This window comes from Lissotriton vulgaris, chromosome 2_1 (assembly GCF_964263255.1).
Source record: "Lissotriton vulgaris chromosome 2_1, aLisVul1.2, whole genome shotgun sequence".
In the NCBI taxonomy this organism is placed as follows: Eukaryota; Metazoa; Chordata; class Amphibia; order Caudata; family Salamandridae; genus Lissotriton; species Lissotriton vulgaris.
Window position 1 is genome coordinate 166,341,028 of NC_141687.1, and position 19,754 is coordinate 166,360,781.

Sequence of the window (19,754 nt, forward strand, 5' to 3'; positions counted from 1 at the left end):
CCACATCTGCAGCACAGCTGAGACCCGTGGGTGCGACGAGACACGTGGGACCGGCCATCTTGAAAGAAGCAGCACTTCGCTCCAGCACGACTTCAGAGGCATCCTCGCCCAAGTGCTTTGGGGACTGAGAAGCCCCGACCCCGAGCAGCTCCTGCACCGAAGATCAGCCCTCCAGCATCCACGAGATATGTGTGAGGCCCTTCTGCCTGGTTGCTGCTCGACGCGTTGTCTGGTCACTTGCCGGCTGGCTGGTGACCTAGACGACGAACTCCGACAACTTCACTGCTGGTCTGGTTGCTCCAGACTGGCCCTTGCTCCCTTCCAAAAGAGGAGCACCCCGGACCCTCCTGGTCCACTCCAGATGCCGTTTCCACTCACCGCGTGGGTTGCCTTTGCCAATGCCTGTTGAACCCAAATCCGGAGACGACACCGCCGACAGCGAGAGCCTGCGTGGGACAGCTCGGGCTTCCATCCTGGTCGTCGAAGACACCACCTAGTCCACGTGGCTGCAGAGACAAGTGTCCACCTTCACCTGATTGCGACGACATCTGGTTCCACTCCAGTCATTGGCTAGTGACTTTGAACATTGTCCCCTCTGCTTTCAGGTTTTTCTCTTCACTGATCCACCCTTGGATCACACCGGACATCTTCCTCTTGACCGCCTGCAGCATCTTTTCCTCCAGGCTCCACAGACTTCAACGCCGGAACCCGACACGACTTGGCACCTATGCACCCGCAGCCTGTGGGGGAGGTAACACGAGCATTTTGGTGCTCAAGGGTAGTTTGACTCTCCTAGTGTCCAGTTCCACAGTCGTTTTTGTCCTATCTAGTCAGGGACGTCCGTACTCACCTTTTCTTAAAACTGTACTGTCCATAGAAGTTTGTACGCATCTCGCGTGTGAGTTCACACTCTGCACACGCATTCCGTGGGCCTCCTAGTACTTACCTCAAGTTAGTATAGCGTGGTCCCAGCGATCCTACAACCTCTGGACAGCTCCATTCCTTTGATTGACTTTCACATTCCACTTACTTAGTATATGGTTTGTCGTGCCCCTGGGGCACCATTGTAAATCGTGCAACTTAAACGTATTTTTCCTAAGAGATTGTCATGTGCTTAGCCCTCTGACCTCATAAAGAGTTCAGAGGTGTATGTTAGTTAATAAATACTTGTTTATTTTCATAACAACCTGTGTGGTGTCCTTTCACTTGGTATTCAAGGGGTTATATGTGGTAAAACAGCTGGCTTCACATGCCAAAAGAGTTTAGCCTAAAGACTGCTTTTGTCCATGCTACCATTAGGATAGCTGGTCTATAACGTTGACTTACAACCAATCACCATAAGGGTTATTTGGACTGATACAAGGTGATCACTAGAACTAGTGAGCATCATATATCAGGCCAACTTCTCACAGCAAGGCTAGGCGAACCGCTCTGAGTTCTAAGACATTGATATGCATTCCAGTGATTGCTGACTTGGAGGTCCTGTAAGACAGCACCCCAACCTTCCATTGAGGCATCTGTGGTTAGAATCAGAGGTAGTGGAGTCATTCTGAAAGAGAGACCTTTTGAGATGTTCTCCTTGATAGACCACCAACCAGCCGCTTTTCTCATGAGAGGAGTAATCCTTATCTTGTCCTCGAAATAACCTTCCACCTGGCGCCATTGTATGTCTAGCTGTTCTTGCAAGGGACGCATTCTCAGTCTGCAATGCGGAACTAATGGTATGCAAGATTAGATCAATACTAGGAAAATCTTGTATTGACGAACTGTCAGGAATCGTCTTCTTCGTGAATGGTTGGCAGAGCAGATTAGCTTCTTTTGTCTTTTTTCCGTAGGAAAAGCCTTGCAGCTTCTTGTATCCAGAATGGCACCAAGGAACCAGACCCTTCTGGATGGAACAAAGACATATTTTTCCTTGTTGAGATTTAGACCCAGGTGATTGAAAAGTTGGATGCAACTTTCGACTGCCCTTGTCGTTGCTCGAGACGATGGAGCCTTTATTAACCAGTCGTCTAGGTAAGGGAAAACCTCTAGCGATTGTTTTCTTAGGAATGCTGCTACCGGGGCCAACACCTTCGTGAATATCCGTGGCGCAGAACGGAGCCCGAACGGTAGTACTTTGAACTGAAAGTGGCTCTTGGCTACTGTGAAGCGTAAATATTTTCTGTGAGCTGGGTGGATCGGGACATGGAAATATGCGTCCTGGAGATCCAGGGTCGCCATGTAATCCCCTGGATTTAGAAGACGCAAGACGTCTTGAAGAGAGACCATTCGAAAAGAGAGTTTTAAGAGATAGGTGTTGAGCTCCCTCAGATCTAAGATTGTGCGCCACTTTTCCTCCATCTTGTGAATGTGGAAAAATCTGGAATAGAACCCTTCTCCTCTGAGAGAGGCACTGGTTCTAGCGCTCTTTTGTTGAGCAGATGACAAACTTCGAGACGGAGAAGATGCAGATGTTTTGACTCTGTGGCGCAAGGGGCTCTGGGAGGTGGGAGGTTTTGGAATTCTAATGTGTGGCCTAATTGAACGATATTCAGGACCCACCGATCTGTTGATATGATCTTCCAGCAATCGAGAAATTGTGTAATCCTGCCCCCTAACGATGTTACAAGGAGTGGAGGACCAGTAGGCAGAGCCAGGAAGCCGCTATTGGTGTTTGGAGGTGTCTCTCCCCTGCTGTCCTTGTCTACCTCTGGAAGATTAGCGAGAGAAAGACGCCAATTTATTTTGCCGCTGAGAATATTGAGGTTTAAATGATTGAGAGGACTGTGAATAGGAATAGCAGCGTTGTTGATAACCTCCCCTATATGTAGAGAATCCTTTACCTCTCGCACCTCTGAAAGGTACTTTTCGATATTGAAGTGTGCCCAAAAATTTAGCGGTTTCTGTATCTTTTTTAATGTCTTGTACAGCATCATCTATATGATTGCCAAACAGCATATCCACATCGAAGGACAGATCCAGAATTTTATTCTGCACCTCCGGGCGAAACCAGGTACATCTCAGCCAACCTGGACGCCTCAGGACCGCTGAACCTGCTAAGGCGCGAAAAACCGTTGCAGCAATGTCCATTGCACAATCTATAATCTCAGATGAAGATCGTTCACCTTCTTCTAGGACCTTCCTCGCTTCTGTATTGGAGCTATCAGGAAGCTGATCAATGAAAGGGGAAAGGCCGCACCACATTTGGCGATCATATCGTCCCCAAAATCGCTAGTGCGTTTGAGGCCCTAACCAGGAGGCTAGACATAGATGAGAACCTCTTGCCTACATTGTCCAGGCGCCTTCCCTCTTTGTCTGGCGGTGCTGTCAGGGGTGCAGTTGGGTTCCTTGACTTTCTTTGGGCCGCCTGAGAAATAACCGAGTCTGGTTTAGGTTGTCAGTAAGACAGGCAGGCCTGTCGTCCAGGGCTTTATAATTTTTTCTCCAGGTGTGGTAGAACCGGAGTTACAGTTGCTGGAGACTGCATTACCTTCTTGCCTACATTCCAAACATGCTCTACAATGGGTATGGAACGAATGGTTTTCTTGTAGGGCTCTTTAAAATCATAGAGGAAACAGTCTGATTGCAACACAGGAACCGGAAGGCCAAATCTTTTTGATGCCCTTTCCATCAGGTCATGGAAACCTCCTATGTCCACAGGAGGCAAATCCACTGGGTCCGGAGATGGTGAAGCCGGGTCAGCGATAACATAATCGTCCCATTCTGTGTTAGGATCTTGGGTCTGTTCCACATTCTGGTCCTCATCTGATGAATCATCATTATCATCATGCCCTTCTATCAAAGGTAGTTCTCCCTGCCTTTGAGATGTTGATGCCACAGAAACAGGAGGTTGCTGAGGTGGTGGCGGAGGAGGCTGTATGGTTCTGGAGGTGTCTGATGGGAACCTCCTCTTGTAATCCAACAACATTAGCTGTAGATCATCTATAAGGGAAGATGGCTTGGCCTTGTTGGTTCCTGATAGGTCTCACGTGGAGTGAAATGAGTTTCTGGATGATGCTGATCCAGATAATAGTCCTCTGAGTCAGAGTCCTGGTACTTCACAGGAAGTTGTGAAGGATTATATGCATCTCCATATGGACTCTCATCCTCATCAGAATATTCCTCGTCCAGAAGAAGAGGTGGAGGCAATGGTGTTACCCTACGGCAGCGGTCTTCAATCTGTGGGGCGCGACCCCCAGGGGGGTCGTGGAGTCCTGGGAAGGGGGTCGCAGATTCTGCAGAGTGCAGTTCCTGGCATTGGGCTGAGGGTGCTCACGGTGGAGGCCTAATTCACACCGAGGTGTGAAAAACATCAACTCCTCATTAACTAGTAAAAGGTCTTTTAAAGACCTGTCAAGTACTTAGGTGTGACTATGTGTGTGTCCCTGAAGCTGTTACAGCCCGGCTCACATACACGAGCTGGGGGGAGCTGGGAGGGGGGGGGGGCAGGGGGGGGGGGGGAGTGGCTTTAGTGCAGCCCTTTGAGTTCAATGGATGTTGCGCACCTGGAGCTGTGGGTCCCGTGACACGTCCCCCGCCCCCAGCAGGGAGGCATAGAGATGCCCTCCCATGAGCGGGAAAGAAGAAGGAAGATGACGCAGAGAGATACTGATCCCCCCCCTGCCCCCCCCCCCCATGAGAGAGGCACAGAAAAGGTGGGTGGATGAATGATGGGTGGATGGATGGATGAAAGGCTGAAGGATGGATGGATGTGTGAAAAGGTGGGTGGATGAATTATGAGTGGATGGATGAATGAAAGGGTGGATGGATGAATGATGGATGTATGGATGGAAGGATGAAAGGGTGGATAGATTGGTGAAGGATAGATGTATGGATGAAAGAATGAAAGGGTGGACGGAAGGATGGTTGGATGAAAGGGTGGATGGATGAATGATGGATGGATGTGTAAAAAGATGGGTGGATGAATGAAGGGTGGATGGATGAAAGGGTGGATGGATGAAAGGGTGGATGGATGAATGATGGATGTATGGATGGAAGGATGAAAGGGTGGATGGATGAAGGATAGATTGGTGAAGGATAGATTATGGGTGGAAGAATGAAAGGGTGGACGGATAAAGGGTGGACGGATGAAGGATGGATGGATGAAAGGGTGGATGAATGATGGATGGATGGATATGTAAAAAGATGGGTGGATGAATGATGGGTGAATGGATGGATGAAAGGGTGGATGGATGAATGATGGATGTACGGATGGAAGGGTGAAAGGGTGGATGGATGAAGGATGGATGTATGGATGGGAGGATGAAAGGGTGTATGGATGAAGGATGAATGTATGTATGGATGGGAGGATGAAAGGGTGGAAGGATGTATGATGGATGTATGGATGGAAGGATGAAAGGGTGGATGGATGATGGATGTATGTATGGATGGGAGGATGAAAGGGTGGAAGGATGTATGGATGGATAAAAGGTTACATGGATGAATGATGCATGGATGGATGTGTGAAAAGGTGGGGGATGAATGATGGGTGGATGGATGAAAGGGTGGGTGGATGGATGTATGGATGAAGGATGGATGTATGGATGGGAGGATGAAAGGGTGGATGGATGAAGGATGGATGAGAGGATGAAAGGGTGGATGGATGTATGAATGGATAAAAGGTTGCATGGATGAATGATGGATGGATGTGTGAAAAGGTGGGTGGATGAATGATGGGAGGATGGAAGGAAGGGTGGATGGGTAAAGGATGGGTGAATGGATGGATGGATGGAAGGATGAAAGGGTGGATGGATGGATGTGTGAAAGTGTGGGTGGATGAATGATGGAGGGATGTGATGAGGTCTAACAGGCACATTTATGGTTGTCAAAAGTTGATGATGAGGAGTACCAGTTTCTAGAAACTTTTGTTGGAAGGGGGTCCTTACGGCTAAAAAGGTTTTACAAGGGGGTCTCGGCTTCAAAAAGTTTGAAGACCTCTGCCCTACGGGGTGATGTCATTTCCGGCGTTTTTAGTCTTTTCCTGATGGAAATTTTCACTTTTTGGGTCGTCGACTGTGTCGCTGACGAGGGAATCGTCGTTGTTGGAAGCGTCGTCGACGGCGGAGTAATCGTCAACGAAGGGCTGATCGTCAACGTCAGGATCATCGTCGCCGTAGCCATCGACGTAGTCGTCCTCGTCACCGCCGACACTATCGTCGGCGACATCACCGTCGACGTTGTTAGTCTCGTCGACATAGGATTTACCGTCAACGGAGTCATCGTCGACGAAGCTCTCGATGACGGGCCCGTTGACGGAGCGGACATTGAAACCATTTGCGTTTTTGATGTCGACGTCCCAGAGGAGATTGACGTCGACGGACGAATTTTCTTATCTCCCTTTGCTTCCTGAGGCGTACTCAAAGGTTTCTTGAAGGTCTTCTTTTTTGATGGCGAAGAGGCAACAGAAAGGCCTTGCTTTGCCTTTTTTCCAGATGGTGCCTCAGGAAGATGTCCCTCTTTCTCCTTTGGGTGGTGAGGAGATTTTTTGGGACTAAGTCTTTTACACCTTTCAGAGGTGTTTTGAGAGCCTTTAGCAGGAGGTTCGGTTGAAGTAGAAGGGGAAGTCCTATCTCATTTTGTGGACCTCCTCGAAGATGTAGCTGAGGAAGAATCTTCACTGCCACTGGACAGAACCTCCTTCCGAGACTTCATTTTCTGTAGCCAAGTCAGAAGTCTTCCTTCTAGGTCTCTAGGTGTTTTGGTCGAGAAGGTCCTGCAGATCTTACACTCAGTGGCTTTGTGATCTAGATATAAGCAATAAATGCACTCTTTATGATTATCTTCGACATACCGCCTCTTCTTTGAGCAAGTAGCACAAGCTTTGAATAAAGCTTTCTTTTCGGACATTCTGAAGAGAAAAAGATGTAGAAATCCAAAGTTGAAGAGAAAACTGAGCAGAGCTCAGTGGAGACTCCTTAGCACAAAGTGCGGTAGAAAATCTGAGGCTCTGAGGCTCTCTCAGGAGGGTTCTATGGGGTGAGGTTAATCTGAATGGCTGCTGCAAAATGTTGGTCTCTTTTACAAAAAGAGGTAGATAGGCTACAAAATTAGATGAGGCCTAGACCTTACTTTCTCTTTTGTACATACTGCTATGGTATTTTCTGTTTACCGAGGCTCCCAGGGTGACGACAGGGAATAATACAAAGCATGGGAATCTATGAAAGTTCCAATACTGGGGCAATTTATACTTACAAATAAATGTAAAATTTTTAAGTTAGTAAAACCCTGTTGTATTTGTTTTTTCTGCATGCATGTCTTATTGGTGCATTTCCTTTTCCTGAAAGGTTACATCAACTCTTAGGGTGGTGGTCCAAGGCCATCACTCAGCTACTAAAATCAGAAACCTTTATCATATAGTATCTCTTTTTGAAGAGGAGCTTCTTCCATCTTAAAAAGGCCTTAATTATGGATAATCTTTAAACCTCTATCCGGTTACAGTATTAGTAGTGTGTGACGAAGCGCTGCCGGATGCCCAAACCCACCTCGCCTCTTCTGACAAACCAATGACGCCTTAGCTTTCACCCTATCCCCTCCTTTATTCGCAGACTCCTACACCTTCCACACAGAAGGAACCCTGGCCCTTTAAGACCTATCCGCTCCCGACTGCTGCTGCTCACGTGACCACATCAGCTGGTGCCTCCACCTCCTTCAAAGTGGAAGAGACTACGGACTCGGCGTCTGTCCCGTGGAGAGACCTGACGTAGTGTACCGAAGAGGACCTCGCAGTACAGACTTTTGCCGTGGCGCCCAGCCTGGGAGGACTGAGGAGTACCGAAAACCAGAGGCTGGAGTCAGGGGGAACGACCTTGCGGACTGAAGGACGAGTCTCCAGTGCCAGATAAGAGGGAGCCGGACCTGCTCTGGCAACACAACGGAACCCGCCACGGCCCTGGAGGGTCGTGGCCGACCAAGCTACGGAGCCATATGGGGGCCGTATGGGTCAAGGGAAAGGCGGAAGAGAAGGGTGGGGCTACCGACCGACCAAATTAGCTAGGGATCGCCTTTCACGCTAGAAAGGAGACAAAAACAAGCTAGCATCACTGGTGGCGGTTGGGTGTACAAGCCCCTTCACTCCCTTACCCCAATTTGATCTAGGTGTTACGCCCTTTTACAAAGTTCATTCCTATTTTTCTTTTTGGTTGCCTCATCGCGGACTGTTGGGCTTCGGGGGAGCCACTTTCTACCTACTGACAAGGAGAGCAGATGAACCCCTCAGTTACTCTCTGAAGCAAGAGAGTGAAGACTAATATCAAAGACTTTAAGTACTTCTGTGTTTCTTTTTTCTTTGATCATAGCCCAAAGTGCGCCTGTAAATAAAAAACCCTCGACTAAAGAACATCTGTCTCCTTGACTATTTCTCCTCTGAGCCACAGAGTGTGGAATCACTCATGGTTATCCCTCACTGTCAGGTGATTAACGTTCCAAAGTGGAACAGTTCTTAAATCCTACAAAAGGAGAAGGTGAAAAATAGAACCAAAAATAGGAACGGTTAGGTGGTGAAGGCCCTTAATCGCTACTTGAATGGGCAAGGAACTAACAAACTGCAATTGGCAAAGCCTACAGGTCTTACCTTGAAAAGCTGTGTAATAAGTATTTTTTTCCATTATTTTTCATCGCAAGCCTATGCCACAAAAGTACCTAAATGTGGTCACTATATGCTTACCTTAGGAATATTACATTTAAAAACCATTCACTCATGTGGTTGTTTAACAAGTGAGCTGTTTTTCTTTTTTAAACAACGAAACTTAAGGTTGTACCTATTCAATTATTATTGCCGAAGGAGACCAGAATAAATCACCACCTAGCCAAGCACTCAAATTGTAGGCAGCTGCAATGTCATTTAAGCTCTTCATTACTTCAATAAATAAATCACTAATTGGGCACACAATCCACAGGCAAAATAGTCGATATTTCAAGTACATATGCGCTTATAAAAATAAAATAAGTGTTCAGAATAAATGACGCCTGGTCCATGTTGATTATCGTTTGATTTATTTAGATGGATGTTATCAACAAAGCCCCACCAGGAGCAGCCTTCCTGCTGCTCAGCCCATCCTCCAACTGACACACTCACTCACCAACATCCCACAGCATCCTCACACATTCCACCAATACTGTCACACTGGCTGAGCAGCAGGCTTCTTTACAAATAACAAAATTAGAACTCTTGAAAGAATAACATTAGAACTCTTGCATGCATGTATACAATGTAGCAATGAGAACTAATGTGAATGCATGAAAATAATAGGTGGGAAACATTTCACGCACATGTCGTAACACACTAATAGCAAATGTGTATAAAAAAACATATAAAAAACATTGAATGCAAATTTGCACAACATGTTACAACATAATACTCGCAAACAAAAATACAGTAAATAGTAATAAAAATACACTCACATACATCATCTTCCTTTCTATCTAAACAAAACACACACACTCTACCACACCACAAAACCTCTGTGCAAACCCTGATACCACAAAACATGCCAGCTAGCCAGGCTAACATAAAAAGCAACACGTACGGCACCGATCACAGGTGCTGTAGGGAACCATCCAACAACTGCAAAAATAAATGAAAGATGAAACACCCTATTAAGTGTGAAACACTGCCCTTCACCTAAACCCTTCGTAAGGGTGGAATCTGCAATCACACATAATATGGCTGCACTCAGCCCCTCACCCTTACCCCTTAGGAAGGCTGGAAAAAAAAGAACACTACAAAATGTGGCTACCTCTCTGCCCTTCACCCCTACCCCATAGGCAGGGTGGAAAAATCCCACACTCCAAAACATCAGTCATTCGGCATCCACCCTGCCCTTCACCCAAACCCATAGTAAGGGTGGAATCAAATTTTTTAAAACACATTTAATCTTCAACTACTAATAAGTTGGCTTAGTCCTGCTCCTCACTCATACCCCGTAGAAAGAGTGGAAAAATACATTCATTTGGCTTACTCTCTGCTCTTCACCCATTTCCCATAGGAAGGGTGGAACAAAACAAATACCATACATGACCAAATCCACAATGTACCTAATAACCGTAGGGTGGTATTACTGCACCATCGCAGAACCACGGGAATGTGGTAGATAACACAATCGCAACAGTGGGTGGTATTACTGCACTATCCCACATCCCGGGAGACGTGCTCCCAAACCATCATCTGACGGCACACCATGATAACAGATAATGGTAGATGTACCAATTTAAAATAAACAACCCAAACACCATGGCTGCATATTAACAAGCACTGAAACACTATCCACTCACACTGTCCCACCTAAAACACAGGCATACCAAAATTGTCAGCAGCACACCATAGGGAGATCACTAAAGACACACTGTCTAAATAAAGTGCTCTAGTAGAAACTCCGCGTTGTTCCATCGTCTTGCCAACAAAAGTCTCCGGATGTGTAAACAGACTACATTACTCCAAGGTTCAAAGTCAGTGCTCCAACACCAACCTTGTAGTAGAGGGGATACTCCTCCAAAAGACAGCAATGATTCACCTAAAAGTGGGGATGGTACACTGCTTACATACCCTCAAGTCAAGTCACTGGCTCACTGAAACTCCTCAATGAACTAAAACTTGGTTTTTTTCATGCATTTTTAACATAAAACATTTCCACCATGGGTTAAGTCTATAGTCAACAGAAATCGAGGTCTTCCATGTTAAGAATGGAGCCATAAACAATAGAGGTCAGGTCGCGCAGAACACTTGGAAATGGAGAGGTTAATATTAAACTCCTGTCGCGGAGTTGGTAACCGGAAAACTAAACGGATCACCATATATCCAAATGATGAGTAAATGCTCACCGGCGTATGTCACAGCAAATTTTCACCATGACTTCAAACAATGAAGGGATGCTTTCACCAGCAAAGGGGAACACAGTCAGGGCTCCCTCGGTATAGAGTGCTATATAGATGGAACACAGAAAAAGATTGCGGCACGCAGACTTAAAGAGAGAGTGCTGGGTGGCTAAAGGCACGTAGGATCTGTAAACGTGCCTGCGCACTTCATGTACCACAAAGAACTGTAGACACGCAGAGATCTCCCCAGCATCTAATCGCTGGAGGACAGCAACTGTAAGGAGGCGCATGCGAGACATGTACACTCACACTGGGGCTTGCGCATATCGCGTACTGGATAGGCGGTACGTTTCAAATCACAACCGCCAGGCCGACCACAACCGCAAAGTAACGACTCAAAGTACTCACAGTAAATTCTCGGCACACGCCGCATAATCCCAGCACACAAATGAGGTCCACTCACAACTGGTCGTCGTAGAAAACTAGTCAGCCACGACTCACATTGTAAATGGCAGTTCCACTCAATGACATTAAGCCAGGCTCACTCCAGACTGACTTCAATTTGCCGCTACCATGTCCCCTAAATAAACAGTGTCCATTCCACACTCCAACGCGTTGCCCTATCCTTTGCCAGATGATTGAAATGGAAGGGAGTTTCACTAAAAAAAACAATGTGCATCCAATAAAGTTTGTTGGCAATCTCACAGTCTCCTCACTGCAAATAGGTATATGCATTTACACCGGGTCCTCACATCTAACAGCTTGACAGGCTAAACATTCGTAGAGATCAAGTGAAAGATGCCCTGGCTGGGGCCGACCGGTCTTGAGGTCACTGGTGGGGCCACAGAGCACACCTTCTCTATCAATATTTTTAAAGTTCGCTTAAGAGCTCCTTTAATTTTTTCCTTTGTACTTTTTTCCTTAAGGTGTTAGATCACTTGTAATAGGTACCTTGGTTCCTTCTTCCATACAGTTTGTGCAGGTAGGTTTTCCTTTGCCAAATCGTAGCCAAAATATTCTGAATAGATGACGCTTGGCCCATGTAGATTATAGGTTGATTTATTTAGATGGATGTTATCAACAAAAGCCCCATCAAGAGCAGCCTTCCTGCAGCTCAGCCCATCCTCCAACTGACACACTCACTCACCAACATTCCACAGCATCCTCTCACACCAACATTCCACCACCACAGTCACACTGGCTAAGCAGCAGGTATAACAATAAGAAACAGACTTTCAGCCATGACCTGCTCCTGGGAAGACTGGAGGCCTTTGGGATCAGAGTCCTGGCCTTTAAGTGGCTGCAATCCTTCCTTTTGGGAAGGACACAGAGGATACAACTGGGGGACTTGATTTCAGAGGTGGGGCTCTTAGAGTGCGGTGTACCACAGGGCTCCGCACTGTCCCCACTTCTGTTTAATCTTTACCTACAACCTCTGATTGCATCCTTGGCCGAGATGGGATGTAGAGTCTTTAATTATGCTGACGACACTCAGCTTGTGCCGAGTATCGATAACACAGGGACAGAACAAATCCAAGCCCAAAACATCTTGAGGTATACCGTAGGATGGATGACGGAAAACCTATTAAAGATCAACCCGGACAAGACTGAGGTATTGGTAATTCCATCTACCACCTCACCGTGGAGTGATCTGTACTGGCCTGCAGAGCTTGGACTAGCCCCAAAGCCAAGTGTGAACGTAAAGAGCTTGGGGATTAAACTAGACTGATTTGTCAATGTGGAGCCAAATATCTTCCATTGTTGGAAGCTGCACGAACATCATCAGACAACTGAGAAAGTTAGCCCCCTTCCTCTCTCAATCTATGATGCGCTCAATTGTAGCAGCAACCGTCATCTCACGGATTGACTACGGGAATGCCCTGTACCTTGGCCTCCCAAAAATGCTGACAAACAGACTCCAGGTCGTGATGAACGACGCCGCACGATTGATCTTTGGATTACCCAAAAGAACGAAGGCCTCCCCTCTACTACAAAATCTTCATTGGCTCCTTGTTAAGGAGAGGGTTGAATTTAAGAGCCTATGTATAGCTCACAAGGCGATTTATGGCCATGCTCCTGCCTACATTAAAGATCGTCTGGAAGTATACAACCCAAAGAGAACACTTAGATCATCGGAATCCCAGCTACTGGTCTGCCCCCGCTACAAATTAGTGACCAAGGGAGGGAGAGCCTTCTCCGTTTTGGCCCCCCAGTTATGGAACAAGCTGCCTGAGGGGCTACGCAGGGAGGTGAATCTTTTGCGGATCAGGAAATCATTGAAAGCACTGCTGTTTGGTAGAGCCCTAAGCGCAATGTAAACTGGTAGCTGTGTCTCTCTGAGGTGTTCAGCCAAGTTATTGTAATAACATCGATTTCCAAGCGCCTAGAGACCTGCAGGTAAATGTAAATGTAAATGTCAAGGTATTTGTAGAGCGCACTGTCACCAAGCGGTTTCCTGGCGCTATTACTCATACCGCTGTGGAACCCCTCCTGGCTTTCCCTGTGAAGTGTCCACTCCTGGGCACCCCCAGGGTGAAGCCAGGCATCCACAGCGCTGTTGGGGCCGGTGTGGAGGTTAAGCAAGCTATTGCCCAGAGTTGCAGCGTGGGACCCATGATTAGAATAGGCACCGAGGCGAGAAATCAGGTCCGAGGAATTATGAGCCCAAGACCCGCCGAGGCGGGAATTGAACCCTGGTCCCGGACCAGAACTCTGCATCAGGGTCTGCCGCTCTAACCATTGAGCCACACTCCTCCACAAGTGATTGGGCGCGCTATAAATCCAAAATAACAATAACAATCCAGCTCTTTCAGGGAAGAGAAAGCAACTCTTTTAGATGAGTGTGAAATGTGTGCACAGGGTATGTACAGTCACTTAAAGTGAAGGCAGCCAATGGGCTTATTCATGGCCATATGCTGTGGTGGACTGAAGCAAAATGTGAGTAACAATTTAGCAGACCATTGGCTGTTTCCTCTGACTGAAAGGCTCTCTATGTATGTATATTTAATATTACTTTTTGGGAAATAGCCTGGCGAAACAGCTAAAGCTCTCCATAAGATCAGACTTAACAAATTAGGAAGCAGGCTATCACAGACCTACATTTTAAAATTCTAGTCTTCAGTATGTGAAGCACGCAAAGGTGAGACCCATGCCACGACTGACCACTTCAGCAGCAACAAGAGGTCCTGAGAACTTTCACATTTCTTAGACACCTTACAGTCGGAAATTAGGTCTGCAATATGTGATAAGGGTGGTGTTCCTGCTCTTTTATTAGAATTATCAGTGGCATTTAACACTGATGACGCCAGCATTCAGTGTAATCGCCTGGCTCACGCTGCAGTCATAGGTTTAGATTTTCTTATGTTTGATATTTTTTATCTGACCGGTATCAAGTTATTTCTGTACCACCATTTTGATTAAGGAATCTCCAACCAATCTATTCGTTGCTCTATTGCTCCTAACTTCCACTGATTGTTTCTATGTTTAACTTCAGCCTTTTGCCTGACTCGTACACTCTTTTTTGTTTTGGTATCAGGGCCATTCTTTTTGCAGACACCCAGATTATGTTGCAGTCCCTGGTGGAAATTGTATAGTGGATGTAAATAATATCTGAAACTAAAACCTGTAAAAAAGAAGAGGTGAATGCTGGTGGGAGCAAAACCTGTTGCGACACCCCTGCTCTTGAGAGGGTCTGTCACTGTTTTGTTCCTTTAACATCAAGGAAACAGCTTGGTTAAGAAAAGAGGGAATACTGCATTGGATATGTACCTACTATATGCATTGGAGGAGAACCCACTTGTTCCCCATTAAGAGTGCAGCCACCCTGACATCCTACAGGTCATTTACCTGACCATCTGCAAACTCTTCCAGGCAGACTGCACAGACAGGGGCTGAGCTGCAGCTGCTCCCTGAATCCAGCCCACTGCGGCGGAGACGTCCCTCGGAGCAGGACCGGTATTTGCGTGTTGCCAGCTGACTGATGGCTCGAACTGTCTGCTGATGCAATGAATCCTGGGAAACGGAGAGCCAGCCAGACGTCAGTATACATCAAGTGACTTCCAAACATGCAATGTCACCATGCAGAAGATTTAAACATTTCACCTGCTATTTGTTAGGGAAGGAGGGAGGGAGGTACAAGAATGGAAATAGTTGGGATCCTTTAAATATCAGGGCATGAACCAGCAGAGGGTTAGGGAGGGCAGATGGTGTAAAACGACTTAGCAAAGAAGAGATATAAGAGGCATATAGGAGCATCATCTAACAGGAGCATTTTCTGACTGCAAGAATGTGTTGAGAATAAGATGCAGAAGAGAAAATCATAATCAAAATAATATGCAAAATGAGATATATGTGTACTCAGAAAGGGAGATGGTGACAAAGATCCAATAACCAAGCCCCAGTGAGGACCCTTGGAGGGAAGCTGTGTACATATTGGAGGGTGAGTACAACAACAAAGCCCCAGTGAGAACCCTTGGAAGGAAGCTGTATACATATTGGAGGGTGGGTACAGCAACCAAGCCCCAGTGAGAACCCTAGGAAGCTGTATACATATTGGAGGGTAGGTACAGTAACCACCAAGACTCAGTGAGAAACCCTTGGAGGGAAGCTGTATACATATTGGAGGGTAGTTGCATCAACCAAGCCCCAGTGAGAACCCTTGGAGGGAAGCGGTATACATATTGGAGGGTGGGTACAGCAACAAAGCCCCAGTGAGAACCCTTGGAAGGAAGCAGTATACATATTAGAGGGTGGGTACAGCAACAAAGCCCAAGTGAGAACCCTTGGAAGGAAGCAGTATACATATTGGAGGGGGGGGTACAGCAACAAAGCCCCAGTGAGAACCCTTGGTAGGAAGCAGTATACATATTGGAGGGTGGGTACAGCAACAAAGCCCCAGTGAGAACCCTTGGAAGAAAGCAGTATACATATTGGAGGGTGGGTACAGCAACAAAGCCCCAGTGAGAACCCTTGGAAGGAAGCAGTATACATATTGGAGGGTGGGTACAGCAACCAAGACCCAGTGAGATCCATTGGAGGGAAGCTGTATACATATTGGAGGGTGGGTACAGCAACAAAGCCCCAGTAAGAACCCTTGGAGGGAAGCTGTATACATATTGGAGGGTGGGTACAGTAACAAAGCCCCAGTGAGGACCCTAGGAAGGAAGCTGTATACATATTGGAGGGTGGGTACAGCAACAAAGCCCCAGTGAGAACCCTTGGAAGGAAGCAGTATACATATTGGAGGGTGGGTACAGCAACAAAGCCCCAGTGAGAACCCTTGGAAGGAAGCAGTATACATATTGGAGGGTGGGTACAGCAACAAAGCCCCAGTGAGAACCCTTGGAAGGAAGCAGTATACATATTTGAGGGTGGGTACAGCAACAAAGCCCCAGTGAGAACCCTTGGAAGGAAGCAGTATACATATTGGAGGGTGGGTACAGCAACAAAGCCCCAGTGAGAACCCTTGGAAGGAAGCAGTATACATATTGGAGGGTGGGTACAGCAACCAAGACCCAGTGAGAACCCTTGGAAGGAAGCAGTATACATATTGGAGGGGGGGGTACAGCAACAAAGCCCCAGTGAGAACCCTTGGAAGGAAGCAGTATACATATTGGAGGGTGGGTACAGCAACAAAGCCCCAGTGAGAACCCTTGGAAGGAAGCAGAATACATATTGGAGGGTGGGTACAGCAACAAAGCCCCAGTGAGAACCCTTGGACGGAAGCAGTATACATATTGGAGGGTGGGTACAGCAACAAAGCCCCAGTGAGAACCCTTGGAAGGAAGCAGTATACATATTGGAGGGTGGGTACAGCAACCAAGACCCAGTGAGATCCCTTGGAGGGACGCTGTATACATATTGGAGGGTGGGTACAGTAACAAAACCACAGTGGGAACCCTAGGAATGAAGCTGTATACATATTGGAGAGTGGGTACAGTAACCAGGCCCCAGTGAGAACCCTTGGAGGGAAGTGGTATACATATTGGAGGGCGGTTACAGCAACAAAGCCCCAGTGAGAACACTTGGAAGGAAGCAGTATATATATTGGAGGGTGGGTACAGCAACCAAGACCCAGTGAGATCCCTTGGAGGTAAGCTGTATACATATTGGAAGGTGGGTACAGTAACAAAACCACAGTGGGAACCCTAGGAATGAAGCTGTATACATATTGGAGAGTGGGTACAGTAACCAGGCCCCAGTGAGAACCCTTGGAGGGAAGTGGTATACATATTGGAGGGCGGTTACAGCAACAAAGCCCCAGTGAGAACCCTTGGAAGGAAGCAGTATACATATTGGAGGGTGGGTACAGCAACAAAGCCCCAGTGAGATCCCTTGGAGGGAAGCTGTATACATATTGGAGAGTGGGTACAGTAACCAAGCCCCAGTGAGAACCCTTGCAGGGAAGCTGTATACATATTGGATGGTGGTTACAGCAACAAAGCCCCAGCGAGAACCCTTGGAAGGAAGCAGTATACATATTGGAGGGTGGGTACAGCAACAAAGCCCCAGTGAGATCCCTTGGAGGGAAGCTGTATACATATTGGAGGGTGGGTACAGCAACAAAGCCCCAGTGAGATCCCTTGGAGGGAAGCTGTATACAAATTGGAGGGTGGGTACAGTAGCCAAGCCCCAATGATAACCCTAGGAAGCTGTATACATATTGGATGGTGGGTACAGCAACAAAGCCCCAGTAAGAACCCTTGGAAGGAAGCTGTATACATATTGGAGGGTGGGTACAGCAACAAAGCCCCAGTGAGAACCCTTGGAAGAAGCAGTATACATATTGGAGGGTGGGTACAGCAACAAAGCCCCAGTGAGAACCCTTGGAAGAAGCAGTATACATATTGGAGGGTGGGTACAGCAACAAAGCCCCAGTGAGAACCCTTGGAAGGAAGCAGTATACATATTGGAGGGTGGGTACAGCAACAAAGCCCCAGTGAGAACCCTTGGAAGGAAGCAGAATACATATTGGAGGGTGGGTACAGCAACAAAGCCCCAGTAAGAACCCTTGGAAGGAAGCTGTATACATATTGGAGGGTGGGTACAGCAACAAAGCCCAAGTGAGAACCCTTGGAAGGAAGCAGTATACATATTGGAGGGTGGGTACAGCAACAAAGCCCCAGTGAGAACCCTTGGAAGGAAGCAGTATACATATTGGAGGGTGGGTACAGCAACAAAGCCCCAGTGAGAACCCTTGGAAGGAAGCAGAATACATATTGGAGGGTGGGTACAGCAACAAAGCCCCAGTGAGAACCCTTGGAAGGAAGCAGTATACATATTGGAGGGTGGGTACAGCAACAAAGCCCCAGTGAGAACCCTTGGAAGGAAGCAGAATACATATTGAAGGGTGGGTACAGCAACAAAGCCCCAGTGAGAACCCTTGGAAGGAAGCAGTATACATATTGGAGGGTGGGTACAGCAACAAAGCCCCAGTGAGAACCCTTGGAAGGAAGCAGTATACATATTGGAGGGTGGTTACAGCAACAAAGCCCCAGTAAGAACCCTTGGAATGAAGCTGTATACATATTGGAGAGTGGGTACAGCAACAATAAAAACCTCACTTTCTTTAGGATCCGATACCTGACCTTCCTCAGTACATGATCTATATCCCTAATGAATCAAGGATCTGGACTCATGACCAAGCGCAGGCTGAAGGCAGTCAGGAGCTGGGTGAAACCTGGGATGTCCAGATCCTTGATTCATTAGGGATATAGATCATGTACTGAGGAAGGTCAGGTATCGGATCCTAAAGAAAGTGAGGTTTTTATTGTTGCATTCACACGGATCTTACCATTGGCTAATGATATATTGGATCAGCAGACATCGGAGTGATCCATGTGTGTGACCTTAGGCTGTGCAGGAGAATCTGTGAAATGATAGTTCCCCCCCCCTTCCCCCCCCCCCCCACCCTTCCCACCAACCATATTCTTTGTTAGGTTTAGCAGATTCAATCAATCAATCAATTAGAGTACTTGTAAAGCGCGCTTCTTACCCATGAGGGTCCCAAGGCGCTGAGGGGTTAGGGGTGTGCTGCTACTGCTCGAAGAGCCAGGTCTTGAGGAGTCTTCTGAAGGCGAGTAGGTCTTGGGTCTGCCATATGTGGGTAGGGAGGGTGTTCCAGGTCTTGGCGGCGAGGTAGGAGAAGGATCTTCCGCCAGAGTTGGTTCGTGGATGCAGGGGACAACGGCGAGGCTTGGGGAGCGGAGCTGGCGGGTGGAGGTGTGGAAGCGGAGTCTGCTGTTCAGGTAGTCTGGTCCGGCGTTGTGGAGTGCTTTGTGTGCGTGGGTGAGGAGCTTGAAGGTGATACTCTTGTCGACGGCGAACCAGTGTAGGTCTCTCAGGTGGGGGGTGATGTGGCTGCGGCGGGAGACGTTGGCGATCAGTCGGACGGAGGAGTTTTGGATGCGTTGTAGTCATCGTAGGTGTTTGACTGTGATTCCTGCGTAGAGTGAGTTGCCGTAGTCCAGTCTGCTGCGGACGAGGGCCTGTGTCACCGTTCTTCTTGTTTGGGTCGGGATCCACTTGTAGATTCTGCGGAGCATGCGGAGGGTGTTGTAGCAGGAGGAGTAGACAATGTTGACCTGCTTAGACATGGAAAGGGAGGAGTCTAGGATGAATCCTAGATTGCGTGCATGGTCGGTGGGTGTTGGTGCTGTTCCCAGTGTGGTCGGCCACCAGGAGTCGTCCCAGGCTGAGGGGGTTGGTCCTAGGATGAGGACCTCAGTCTTGTCCGAGTTCAGTTTCAGACGCCTGCTCCTCATCCAGTCGGTGACGGCCTTCATTCCCTGTGGAGGTTTGTTTTGGCGGTGTGTGGGTCCTTGGTGAGGGAGAGGATGAGCTGGGTGTCGTCAGCGTAGGAGAGGATGTTGAGGTCGTGATGGCGGGTCACTTGTGCGAGGGGGGCCATTTAGACATTGAACAGCGTTGGGCTGAAGGATGAGCCCTGGGGGACACCGCTGATG

The 19,754-nt window shown here is 47.6% G+C and overlaps 1 protein-coding gene across 2 annotated transcripts in view; it reads right to left on the reverse strand.

Moving 5' to 3' along the window:
- RNF43 (ring finger protein 43) overlaps positions 1 to 19,754 on the reverse strand; it is a 515,152-nt gene that overhangs the window by 108,420 nt on the left and 386,978 nt on the right. For both annotated transcript variants that reach the window (XM_086954645.1, XM_086954646.1), the window contains exon 6: positions 14,638 to 14,802. In XM_086954645.1, coding sequence (XP_086810771.1) covers positions 14,638 to 14,802 — 165 coding nt within the window. The remainder of the gene's footprint in view (positions 1 to 14,637; positions 14,803 to 19,754) is intronic.